The sequence below is a fragment of the Larus michahellis genome, chromosome Z, assembly GCF_964199755.1.
Source record: "Larus michahellis chromosome Z, bLarMic1.1, whole genome shotgun sequence".
In the NCBI taxonomy this organism is placed as follows: domain Eukaryota; kingdom Metazoa; phylum Chordata; class Aves; order Charadriiformes; family Laridae; genus Larus; species Larus michahellis.
Genome location: NC_133930.1, coordinates 20,458,432 through 20,471,846, shown reverse-complemented (window position 1 = coordinate 20,471,846; position 13,415 = coordinate 20,458,432). Strand labels below are relative to the sequence as shown.

The 13,415-nt window shown below is 36.7% G+C and overlaps 1 protein-coding gene across 3 annotated transcripts in view; it reads right to left on the bottom strand.

The window, feature by feature from the left end:
- The window catches only part of MAP3K1 (mitogen-activated protein kinase kinase kinase 1), a 62,097-nt gene that overhangs the window by 12,656 nt on the left and 36,026 nt on the right, over positions 1–13,415 (bottom strand). For all 3 annotated transcript variants that reach the window (XM_074570237.1, XM_074570238.1, XM_074570236.1), the window contains exons 2-9: positions 12,058–12,208; positions 9,287–9,493; positions 5,905–6,105; positions 4,878–4,994; positions 4,173–4,321; positions 1,639–1,760; positions 760–841; positions 451–628 (exon numbers count right to left, since the gene is read on the bottom strand). In XM_074570237.1, coding sequence (XP_074426338.1) covers positions 451–628; positions 760–841; positions 1,639–1,760; positions 4,173–4,321; positions 4,878–4,994; positions 5,905–6,105; positions 9,287–9,493; positions 12,058–12,208 — 1,207 coding nt within the window. The remainder of the gene's footprint in view (positions 1–450; positions 629–759; positions 842–1,638; positions 1,761–4,172; positions 4,322–4,877; positions 4,995–5,904; positions 6,106–9,286; positions 9,494–12,057; positions 12,209–13,415) is intronic.

Sequence of the window (13,415 nt, the reverse complement as noted above, 5' to 3'; positions counted from 1 at the left end):
AGCAATACCAGACAAAGATTACATCAGAAATATAGGCAATACAAATTCTCCCACTTCGAAGCGCATGACCCCTGCTCAGTTGAACCCACCCCTACACTCTACAGGTTATTTAGTTCATTTGGCTCCTACAACACAACTTGGGTAACAATAAATCCCAACTTCGTATTTATGTGACACTTGCACAATCAAAACTAGAATTAAGAACACTACATTTTATTACATCGACCTTTAATATGCGGCCCGAGATGAAGTAAAAAACCTGACACCTCAGCTAAAAAAAGACTGGAAAGACTTCCCTTCGGATTCAAGTTAAATATCATTCCTTCCAATAACAATAAACCATAAAGCTGATGGGATTCAGAATACACTTTTGAATTGTTGATCTGACAAGTCCAGCAAAACAGTTCAAAATCAGTTTTTACAGTTGAAACTTTTACAAAATAAAATTACCTGAATCCATGGCTCAGCTAAGTCTTTATAGGCAGAAGGGATCTGCTGGACCCCATAATGAGTAAGGTTAAAATTGCTCTCTTGGGTTCTTCTCTGTGATCCAGCTGTAGATTGCTGCTGAGTTTGTTGCTGAACCACACGGAGAACAGAGGAATCCACAGGATTTGGCAATTCATGACTACACATTAACAACAAATAACGTGGATTAACAAATGAAACATTTACTGAAGTAAATACTTCAGCATATTCAGGAACATCAACTAAGGATCCAGCAACAGATGGTTTGTTATACACGGACTGAATCCTTACCTGTAGAAATCATGAGATCTCCATTTAGATCTACAAAGAGGACAGATAAGTGGCTCTCTGTTTCTTCTGCATTCTTCTGCCCCTGGAAGACAGCAACAGGATAATAGATACTCCCTTTTTACAGTGTATAAAACCAGAAGATGGCATTACTATTTCTAAGTTTTACTGAATAATGTTAGTTTCAGGATAAATGCTTCTGAACTGAGCCATCTGCAGCAGCCTGATAAATATGGCCATTTCAGCATTTTTTTTTCACGCAGAAATGCTTCAGTTTAGCACTACCATTAATATTAAAACTTATGAACTGAAATGCAGTTCCTTTTGTACCTCAAACACAGGCAGTACTTCTTCCAAAGTATTACAATATGGGAGATGGAATTTTAGTTGTTAAAGCAAACTGTTAACTATTTATTTACTTTATTTAACGTAGTATGAAAATATACTCTATAATTCACTATATAAGCCTAGCTAATAGAAGATGAATTTCATGCATTCTAATGACAAGTCACAGGGGGCTAAAAGTCTGTTCTTAAACTTGCTCTAATTGGACATAATCTTTTCACTCAGGTAAAAGAGGCTCAAACCTCTAGCCCTGCAGTTAACTTCTTTCTCAAAGCATCAAATTACAAACTTTATTTGTGAATATCTGATAAAATACGGCATATCAATTATAGCAAAATGATACCAAACTCTTACAACGAGCTACCAGTCATCACTTAAGAACAGGCTTCTGTTTGGTTGGTTGGTTTTGGGGTTTTTTGGGTTTTTTTTTCTTTTACTTTTAAAACAAAGAAAACATCTGGCAAAAACACACTGAGTTACAATACTTTCCCATATTTAAAGCCAAAAGAACTTAACAAGACAAAGATGACAACATACATATTGACATGCAGTGGTGGTGTAATTTGTTCCTGCAGCCATCTTCACACACAGTTAGGCTTTCTTCGTCCAGCATGCCTAACAAACAAATGGGGCACATCTGTTCTTCTTCATCCTTCATACTAAAAAAAATATATATTTGTGATTGTAAAAGTGGCATATAAGAGTTCAGAACAGGCTTTAACAGTGGGAAAAAAAAATATTCACTTCCAGTTTGGAACACTCACTTCTGAATAACTATAGGCTATTCATGAATCATTCTCCTAAACCTTGGTCAGAGTAAGTAAGCCACTAAATTTTTCGAAGCACTGAGTACAGACAACACTTCGTTGAAATGAAAGGGAAAGTCACAAAATGCATGACATCTTTTCAAAGTAGGTCAGATAGCAATTAGAGCTTGAAAGGCCCAACCTTACAGTATTTTTCCTCCTAAAGCTTCTTTAAACAAACGAACCTTTGCTTTTTTACTTATCATTTGGTTTTGAAAAACTAAGAAATTTTTTATATTTTGAAAGCTATCCACATTTTTTTCCTCATCACACTCCTTTCAGAGTATTGAGTCACAAAGCAGTCTTTAGCACATTACAGAAACTGTAAAGACCATTTGATGAACATATGTAAAACTCAAAAAATTAACAGAAGATAACAGCCGCTCAAGAATTTTCTGCCACTAACAGAAACAGATGCAATAGATTCACATGAACACTAACACATGTACATGTCACGTGTAGATTTTTAAAAAAAAACATTTTCCCTATTTTATACGTTGCTTCCATTTTATTTACCTCCGCTTTAATTTTTAAATGGATATAACTAGAGATTTTACCAGAAAAATTATTCTGAACTTAAACAACACATAGTGAAAAACACAGATTTTAATATTCTATAGTATTGTTTAAATGTGCAAAACTCTTACCACTCATAGCAAAAATTTAAGTTATTTAAGTTATAGTTGGTGTATGTCTAAAAGTTTGCAGGAACCCTATATTTGTTCACCAAGAACATATTTTTTAAATAAAATTAATTTGTATATACATTATTTCTATACACAATATTCACTTCTATTTCCTTGCAAATGGTTGACACTATTTTTTGTCCTTGAAAAATCCACAGAAATAAGTTTACAGTGAAAAATTAATTTCCACGACACATATAGAAACATAAGTATTAGTTTAAAACTTATTTTTGAAGAACTAGTAGTAAACCAAAAATTAATGTAAGTCACAGTGATTATCAGAACTGAGTAAACCTCATCTCAAGTTAATCTAATGCTCAGTGTTTTCCAATACTTATATCATGCAAGACAGACTTGCACAAAATAGCAACTTATCTTACTGAACTAGTAATGCTAGGAACTAATCATCAGGTATACTGGCAACCAACTGAAAAACCTTCCATCCTGTAAAAAAAAAAAAAAATGAGAACTAATGTGGTGAAGTTCACCATCCAGTGAAGCCAATTCGACGGAAAAAAATATTCTCCTACATAAGGCATCCACATTAAAGGAACTGTCTTGCCAGATAAGTAGTTCTAGACTAGATTATGTATTTAACTGCTTTGTTTATGCAACTTACTTACATTGACACAATTTGGAAATTTGGAAAAATAAGTAACAGATGATGGGGAACTAAGGTCACAATCTGGACATCAGAATTATAAACCTGTCTGAATATATTCATCTAGCTATATGCTTATTATCACAAAGTAACATATCAAGGTATTCATTAAGTTAGATTACACTTTCCACAAAAGAAACGCTCAGTTTAGGTTGCCTTCTGTGGTTTGACCTCTCTAGAGGGTGTCTAGTTCACCCACTAAGGCATGCACAAATCACTTGTTTAAAAAATTAACTGACATCTTTTCAAATTCAAGGAAAACAACATGCAAAAGCACTCAAGTAGTAAAAGTCGGGGGGGGGAAATAATCAAAGAATCAAACATCACTTAAAAGTGATAAACAAGGCATCATTTTATATTGTATATACTATAAAAATCATAATACTTAAATAGTGCCCTTAAAATAATTTAATCACCCATTTTACATGAAGTGTTTTTTAAAATATATGCCTACTTATGTTTATATATTTTTTTTTTAAAGTATGTTTACACAGAATGCATTTACCCAAAAAAATTTTCAGTATTTTTTCACAGGAACAGTCATTTCTCCCAAGTTTCTTTATTCATCAACATTTGCACAAGTGCTATATTTCAACAAATGCACAAAAATAGGTTTCTAAAGTTAATAAAAATTATGCTTCATTCTTGCACTTAGATTTCAAAAGTTTGTTTCCCAAATACTTAAAGGGTCAAAAAAATTCTTTTCACAACTCAACATTTTTCAAATAGAAGTTATAAAGCAAATATGCTCACTTGGCAACTAATGTATCCTTGACTCAATTGTTTGCAAATACGGAGACTTAATGTGGCTTGAAATGAAAGCAGCTTTAAACAAAAGGAATGTAGGTGATTCTAAACCTCCAAAATTAGAAGAAAACTACACAATAAAGCTTTTAATTCCTTTAGAAAAATACTAACCTGTTTTCTGAACTAGATGTAGAAGTACTAGATGATGACAATGTATGAGAATTTGACATGCGTGAGACAAACTTCTGGATGGTGTTACGAGATGGAGCTTTGATCCTCGAGCTACGCCTACTGTGATATTTCTGGAACAAACTCTCAACCTAACATCAGAAAAAAATAGCAACAGTTGTATTTATGCTATGAATAGCTTGTAGTTAAAAGTAATATTACTGAAGTTTAACTACTGCTAAAAAAAGATCTATTCACCTTCACAATAATGCATTAGCAGTAGCAGCAGCAGGAATTTCAGAAGTCTTACTGATAAATAGATCACAAGAAACACTTTACAACACAAACTTAATTTGCTTATTAAAATGAATAGCTTTAAGTATACACACATTTACTTCTGAAGACCCTTGTTCTGTTTGCCTTTCAGTTAATCAGTAAGACAGATATCCAAATTTGAGTAGAAAATCCAAGATTTGAATCACTCACTAAACTACAGCTCTCTACTATTCTTTTAGTTATGTCTTTCATTTGCAGCTATTTTTTTTCTACTTACAGAGCTCCTGAGACTGAATTAAAGACATAATTAAAAACATGTATTCTTGCTGCTTTAAAAAGCAACAGTTTTCAGCATTTTTAAGATTATGCCCTAAAGACTTTTAACCGGAGCATATTTTAGATCTGCCATTAGGTTTCTTAGAAATTGATTACCTCGAAGTTCTTCAGTGTCTTTCTCCAGAGCATAGGGTCTGAGGGTTCAAGCTGGAACACCCGTAGCATAACAAACAGCAGATGAATACAAAACGTCCCACGGCCACAGCTACAAGTCTGCAAAGAAAAGTATATGCTAAGGCTCTACTGAATTGATAATTACGTAGATAATTTTTCCACATTTAAGTGCATTATAGAACATATACTTGCCCCTCTCCCCCCAAAAAGTAGTTTACACAAAATATATGACATACATAGGCTTATATATCTTCTTACACAGCCTTACAGAAAATGTGAATTCCCAAAATATTATTCAGGAATAAATATGGAAAAGCAAACAATTATTACACCAGTTTTGAATTCACTTTTTTCCACAGTTTTAAGTTTTTTTTAAAATCAACTTAAGTGGTTGCTACACTTCATACTATAAGGAATGTATGCATATAATCATCATCTATTCATAACATGACAACTATCAAACTTAAATGAGGTGCTTCTGTTCACTCAAAATGCTAGATGTTCCCCAGTGCAGCCTCATGTTAGTACTATGGAAGTCTATGAAAAGGACCTCACTATAGTATTAATGAAATCAACACACCAGTAAAGGAATTATGTCATGTGCTTGTCATTTATATATATATCACATGAATAGAGGAAATAAATTGTTTCAGAGTGAGAAACTAGGAAAATAAAGTGGCCAAATTTTAGCCAAAAATACTTAACATGTATAATTCAGAGCCACTTGTAGGAATGAGAAATAGACAAGACAACAGTAATTACTTCCAAACTAGAGTCTTTTTTTTTTTTTTAAGAGAAACTTTAGACAAAACTAATATAGTTGCTACATATTTAACAAAATACAAGCTGATAATTATATTATATGAACACAAATTACAACTTTTAAACATTACTTTATAGAACCGTTATCATGGATAACGACTAACTTGATCTAATTTGGTTTTGAACAGTTTTCTAAAATCAAATATAAATTAATAAAAGGTACAGACAACACAAAAATGTTCTCTACCTGAGGCCCAATAAACACTCTGTATTTATTATCAGGGCTGTCTCCTCCAATTAAGAAAGAGTTGGGTCCTATCTGCTGCAGCAAGTACAGCCTGGCTCGCATAACTTTGTTGACACGACGATTTGTTTCCTCAGGGCTGTATGGAGAGAAGCCATCTGGAGATGGGGCTCGTCGAGGTGGTGTTATTCGTCCACTCTGAAACTACATAAGCAGTTTCATCATAAGCATTTCCAAGACAACAGTAAGTTTAATTAAGTGGGGTTGTTTGGGATTTTTTGTTTGTTTGTTTTTTCTTCCAAACAACATAGAACAAGAGAGTCCCCCAAACCTGATACTACAGCCTGCTTAGACTCTATGACTTTTAAAGGATTACTTTTCTTCCATGCCCAAAAGTCAAGGGCAGAAGAAAAACTGAAATTTTTTTTAACTGAAATTTTGTCTGACTTTATGAAAGAAAAGCAGTCTTTTAAATTGCTTCTATTTTGAAGTCTTCATTGGTTGCCTTACCATATTACTACTGAGTTATCAAGTATAATTCAATCAGAAGATAATCAGACTTGTGATTCAATGCAGGAAATTATTATATAAGTTTATAACTCTAATATAATTAGAAGAAATATTATGACTACTGTCATAAAAGGGAATATACGGTCAACGAAGAACAAAGTTTAAGAAATTCCAAAGAGAAGGATACAGCTTCCTGTCCTTTGCATAACTAAAGCAACTTTCAGCTTAGGATAGGGGTTTTTTTGTTTGTTTCCCCATGATGAAAAATTCAATGGCCCAAACCTTTTATTAAAATTGTCTTGATTTAAATTCTTCACATTTCTAACGTTATGAGATGCATTAATGGCCCTCTCTAATTTAAAATATTCTGCTTTGATTTATATCCACTTTGAGTTTTATGTTATTATGCAGGTTACAATTGACTCACTGGCATCAGTTAAGTAAAAGATAGCGTGAACTCCTAAAATTTTTCATGTGAGAGGTTAATATAAAACAAAGAAAAACAATCAAGTAAAAATGGATCGAAGGCTAAATTAGATAGTTTGGTGGGTTGTTGTGGTTTGGTTTTGGTTTTTTCTTTTTAATCTTTAAATTTCTCTTGTCAAGAGGAAAGGCGCTGTGCTGTAACTTGTGATATTCGTCCCTAGTTGACAGAAATGGCAGTACACATTTTAATTTATACTGGAAATTTTGTTTAGAGCAATGGGACAATAAAAGCAATAGATCTTATTCTTACTCTAATGGCTGATGCAGTTGCCAAGCCACTCTCCATGATATTTGAAAAGTCATGGCAGTCAGATGAAGTCCTCAGTGACTGGAAAAAGGGAAACATTGCACCCATTTTTAAAAAGGGTAGGATGGAGGACTCTGGGAACTACCGCCCTGTCAGCCTCACCTCTGTGCTTGGGAAGATCATGGAACAGATCCTCTTAGAAGCTACGCTGAGGCAGATGGAGGACAGGGAGCAGATTTGAGACAACCAGCATGGCTTCACCAAGGGCAAGTCCTGCCTGACCAACCTGATGGCCTTCTGTGGTGGAGTGACTACATCAGTGGACAAGGGAAGAGCTACGGATGTTGTCTGTCTGGAGTTCTGTAAGGCCTTTGACATGGTTCCCTGCAACATCTTGCTGGCTAAATTGGAGAGATATGGATTTGATGGGTGGGCGGTTCAGTGGGTGAGGAGCTGGCTGGATGGTCGCATCCAGAAAGTAGTGGTCAAGGGCTCAGTGTTCAGATGGAGATCAGTGGCAAGTGGTGTCCCTCAGGGCTCTCTATTGGGACCAGTAATGTTCAGAATCTTCATCAATGACATTGATCTGTGACAGTGGGGTCAAGTGCACCTTCAGCAAGTTTGCAGACAACACCAAGCAGAGTGGTGCGGTTGACACACCTGAGGGACGGGATGCCATCCAGAAGGACCTGGACAGGCTTGAGAAGTGGGCCTCTGTGAACTTCATGAGGTTCATCAAGACCAAATGCAAGGTCCTGCACGTGGGTTGGGGCAACCCCCCAGTATCAATACAAGCTGAGGGATGAAGGCATTGAGAGCAGCCTTGCTGTGAAGGACTTGGAGGTACTAGTGGATGAAAAGCTGGACGTGAGTCGGCAATGTGTGCTCACAGACCAGAAAGCCAACCGTACAGTGGGCTGCATCAAAAGAACTGTGGCCAGCAGGTCAAGGGAGGTGACCCCACCTGGAGTACTGCATCCAGCTCTGGAGCCCACAGCAGAGGAAAGACATGGACCTTCTGGAGCAGGTCCAGAGGAGGGCCACAAAAATGATCAGAGGGCTGGAGCACCTCTCCTACGAGGACAAGCTGAGAGAGTTGGGGATGTTCAGCCTGAAGAAGAAGAGGCTCTGGGGAGACCTTATTGTGGCCTTTCAGTACTTAAAGGGAGCCTACAGGAAAGATGGTGACAAACTTTGCAGCAGGGTCAGCTGCAACAGGACAAGGGGTAGTAAGGGGTAGTGGCTTTCAAGCTAAAAGAGGCAAATTTAGACTAGATATAGGGACAACATTTTTTACAACGAAGGTGATGAAATGCTGGCGTGGGTTGCCCACAGAGGTGGTAGATGCCCCATCCCCGGAGGTGTTCAGGGTCAGGTTGGATGGGGCTCTAAGCAACCTGATCTAGTTGAAGACGTCCCTGAAGGGGAGGTTGGACTAGATGACCTTCAAAGGTCCCTCCCAACCCAACCTATTCTATGATTCTAATTGACTGTGAAGTTGTAGACAAGTCAACTGAAGCTTAACTGTGGATGAGCATTTTTATAACTAGCAAACCTGTTAGATACTATTGCTCAAAATATTACACTACTATTGCTCAAAACATTCTGTTCCGCATCTTCTCAAGTGTAATGATAGAGAATTTAGTTTTCTAACAATGCACATACCTGAATCTTTCCTAATCAGTACATGAAGATCAGTTCTGGAATAGCAGATCACAAAGAGCATACCAGTAATGCTTTTCTGCAGGAATCTTAATCTGGTCAACAATCCTATCCCCAACAGAAGATACCTACTTGGAGAATTTACATGCAAAACCACAGGAAAAACCCAAACTACTAGCACCATTTTTGTGCAAATCAAGCTAGGAGAACATACCTGTCTCCACAACTGAGTATCTATATTTCTTCATTTATTTCCTAGAAATAAAAACTTAAAGCAGGACTGAAGTAAAAGGAAACACATACCTAAGAGCAGAGAATAAAGTTCCACACATGAGAAACGCATATCTCATTCAAGTGATATCCTGTCGTAACCCCTTTTGTATCAGCATATTGCCCTACACAGGGAGGATTAATTGCCTCTATAACCAGAAGATTGGAGAATCTAGCCATACTAAAATTACATCATAGCTTGCAACTTACAGGCACTGGAGATACTCTTTTTCTTCTAACACCCGGTGATTCAGATTTAACCGTCCTAGAAGATGATGAAGAGGAGCTACTAGGAGAAGGACTACGTCTTCCTTTCTGTGTCAGTGAAGAAGCAGTGCTTTGTCCTTCAGCTTGAGGTTCCAGACAGAGTTTGTTCATTTCTGATCCATCTACTTTTGCGGGAATAGGTTTCACCACCTTGCAGGAATTAAACCATGTGTTAGAATTATGAATTGATCGTTTTACAATAAAGCAGAACAAATTAATCAAAACTTGTTTTGCTAGCATTATATAGTTAAGCCATTATCCAGACATCCGAATTTTGCATATTCCCTAGGTCCTAATATTAACATCTAATAGGAGTTATTCTGTTAATCTATACGCAACACAAGAGAAATAACCTTTTTTTCCTGTCCACCTGTGCTGCTTATGTTAGTTGTGGCAGCAACTAATTTGATTCCCAAAGTACTTCTGTACTTGTCATTCATGGTATCTCAAAGGGCAGCAGTTCCCCCATTGGGACAGTAGGAGCCAAAATATCTTTTTTCTTTCCTGCAGGTACTGCCCGTTTATTTAGAGCTATAACGTTGGATCCATCTATTATATACAGTAAGTATCAGTTGAGAAATACTACAGTTACTATATCTACAGCACAACACTTGTTGCAAAGCAAAAATTAGTTTAAATCTGGAGACAATGCAGCAAAATGAAGGTGTGCTGCACCCTACAAGAACCACAGCTGGGTTTTCTGCCTGCCATACAAGTAAAACCGCTACACCACATTTGGTATCTGAGCTCATCAATGTGCACAGTGCTGCGCAACATGAATAGACACATGTGCTCGAGCAGAGTATATACACTTCCAATACAGTGCTTTGTTGCTTGAACACTGAATTTTGACACTGAGGTACGGAATGTTTCAAGACAACTTTCAGCTGCCTGCCTTTCAGGCCCACATAATGCATGAGAAAAGTAAGGCCCCCTGGGAATCAAATTAAAAGCAGTCATAGCAGGCAGATTCAGTTTTAGTTCTACATTTCTCCATGTCTTAGAGGCTTGACTAGAAGCTGGAAGGAAGCTCCAAGTAACACTTTGGATTAACTGAGCAGACCTCTCCTAGAAAGTTCAGAGGTCTCTGATTAAGGCAAAAAAAAAAAAAAAAAAAAAAAGGAAGGGGCTTTCCCTGCTCAGGGTATGAGGAGGAAGAGACATCCAGACTCAGTGCTTTTCTACCTAATGACTTGGACTGCATCCACAAGGTCAAATGCTATTTTAAGCTGAAGCTTTAACTCATCCAGCTGAAGCTATTCCACTATCCAGAAATGCATTTCTGTTTCAGCAGGCTACAGGGAGAAGTGGACAATGAGGTGGTTGTGGTCTAGCAGTTAGGCACTGCCTAAGAGAAGAAAAATCTGCATTTACAGCCTTGATCCAAGCTCCGTTCATTTTACTTTAAGAAGTCAGCCTATTTAATGTATTGCAAACCTGAACTTTTCAGAAGCCTTTGTTGCTATTGTGTTTAAAATTTATGGCTATCTGATTATGAAAGTGAATAGGATAAAGGAAAAGTATAAAAAACAGTGCAATCTTTTTTTTCCTCCTACTGATTACTGAAATGCTTTTTCGTTCCTGAAAGGTCAGAATGCAAATTCATGTGCCTATGGACAAGTTACAGCTACCAGCTGCTAGTGCTTGAAAACATTTAAGATGTAAAATGGTAGTAATTGAGAATCCGAAGCACTGAGTTGTATTAAAAAACCCAGAAACCTCAATGGAAGTGGGCTGAGCAGGGAAATAATTTCAAGCTATGCAGTAACCAAGATGCATTTAAAAATTTTTAAAGTAAGAATTATTTTATGTTATTTGGCCCTTTGAAGTATTGCCTTTCTGGTGCACTTGTAAGTATTTTCAATGTTCTTTCTCATGACAGAAAGTTACCAACAGAACCCTCTTGTTTCTATTCTAGAAAAGCTGTCCCCAAAGACTTGTTTACTGCATCAGATGATCTTAGCTTTAAATTAGCACTCCCACCAAGGCATACATGGGCGTACATCGACCGATGCAACCACCCTTAGAGGTAACTACTGGCTATTACTGAATAGAATTGTAACTATGCTTAATAAGCTTCGGGTTTGACCTGCTCACAAATTCTTAAAGCTGCTTCTGAGCCGTTTATACAAAAGCATTACCCAAAAGGCTAACAGAATACTCTGGCATTCAAAGTTTAGCAGAGTTGAGACTTGTGTGAAGTTACTCAGCTTTGTTTTATTCTAGTTCTATTAAGATTGCAGTTTATTTTTTCATATAGCAAAAATTCCATACACTTCTGTTACAATACATAGAAAACGTTAACATTTTCAAACTAAGGAAAAGTGAAGTCATGAAACCCATAAGAATCACATAAGTACAAAGCACTATGGTGCAGATTTGCACTCAAACTTCAGTTTTTACCTAATGAACAGGAGCTACTTCTGTTGTTGACATTAGAGGGCAGTGTTGTCACAGTATTATTTTATACAACACAAATCAGCAGCATAGCTATATGCCTTTTTCTTAAAAATAAAGCTTAGCAAATGCATACATTTCAGAAAGTCAGCCACAGTTTCCTGTTAAACAGCTCATAAAAAAAAAAAAGAACAGCATGACCATGATTAAGAGTATGCAGATTGTTAAGAAAGAGACATTTCTAGTAGAAAGAAGTTTAAGGGATTTTTATTTGTAACAGCTGTTACAGATACTGCCCGTCCATCAGTGCCACTTACCACAGGGCCTCTCCTGCTTCTTCTTTCCAGCCATTCATGCTTCCACGCTGGCATACACGTTGCCTTGAGCTTCTCCCTGATCATGCGCTCTTCTGGGCGGTCATCCATCTTCTGCAATCCCCTGGGAGTTTCTTTATTCTCCATATCACGACTACAGCAAAAAAAAAAAAGTCATAAACACAATTAATTTTAGTTAAAGTACAAAACCACAGCATTCTTAAACTTTTTGCCATCCTATTCTCCCTCTCCTTACAACATAGCTGCTAAGACAGTACTTTCAACTGACTGCAGCAAGCCTTTTAAGAGTTATAACTAATTTGCTAGTCTGCCATTTGCAGCATACCTGCTCTGAGGACTATTTCTTTAAGATGTGTGTGCTGCTAGTAACATTGGACATCCAGTAAAAAAAGGATGATCTTGGCAAATATCAGACCAATACAAAAATTACCCTATATGTCATGTCATTCACCAAAGGTTTCATAAGTGTTGTGATGGTTCATGGCATTCAAAGCTTGCAATTTCTATTTTAAAACAATTTAACCATTAACTTATATTCATTTTGTAAAGTTTTCCATCTTCATAGGAAGCAGAAGCATGAAATTGTGTATGTAGTGCCTCAAAAAGAGGACTTGTAAACTAATACACAGTAAGTATGTTTAAACTAGACACAGAAGTCATGAAAGTAAGGCTAGTGGCCTTGAGATCTGCTTTCTGAGTGACTTATGACTCAAAAGCTCTTCAAGTCAGCTGTAATTATAGCAAAACTCACAGCAAGTTTGTATCTGTAAAATGAAAGTGCAATCCATCTGGGCTTATACTGTTTTGACCTACAGCAACGTAGTTGCTTGTGATTGCTGGCAACAACAAAAAAGCAAAAGATACTGTCAGACACTGAAAACCAAGTATGAACAGTCTGGAAGATTTCCTGATTCTGTTGAACTATCTGCTAAATCACCAAGAAAACCACATTCCTAAGCAGCAGCACACGATCCCCACCCATCTTCTTGGAGTTAACCGTCTTTAAAAATAAGCAAGCCTGATTAAGTCAACTGTCAGAATGACATTGTATCTCAAAAGTAAAATCACAACGTAAAGTGAACAACAAGGCTATATAATAATTTTGTTACAACCACTGCTTTCACGCATGCAGTCTTCAGCTTCTAAAACATTTAGCTGTGCAGTTAAAACTACATTTATGAACTGTATGATGACCTACAACTTGTTCCCTGTAACATTCATTGCAATAAGATGATGTTAAAATTAAAATTCCTATCTTCATCAGCATTGTAGTACTAAGGTTCATTTACCACAAACCCCGCTTAGAAAAATGAGAAGTTTTTGCTGGTCAGGAGCACTCC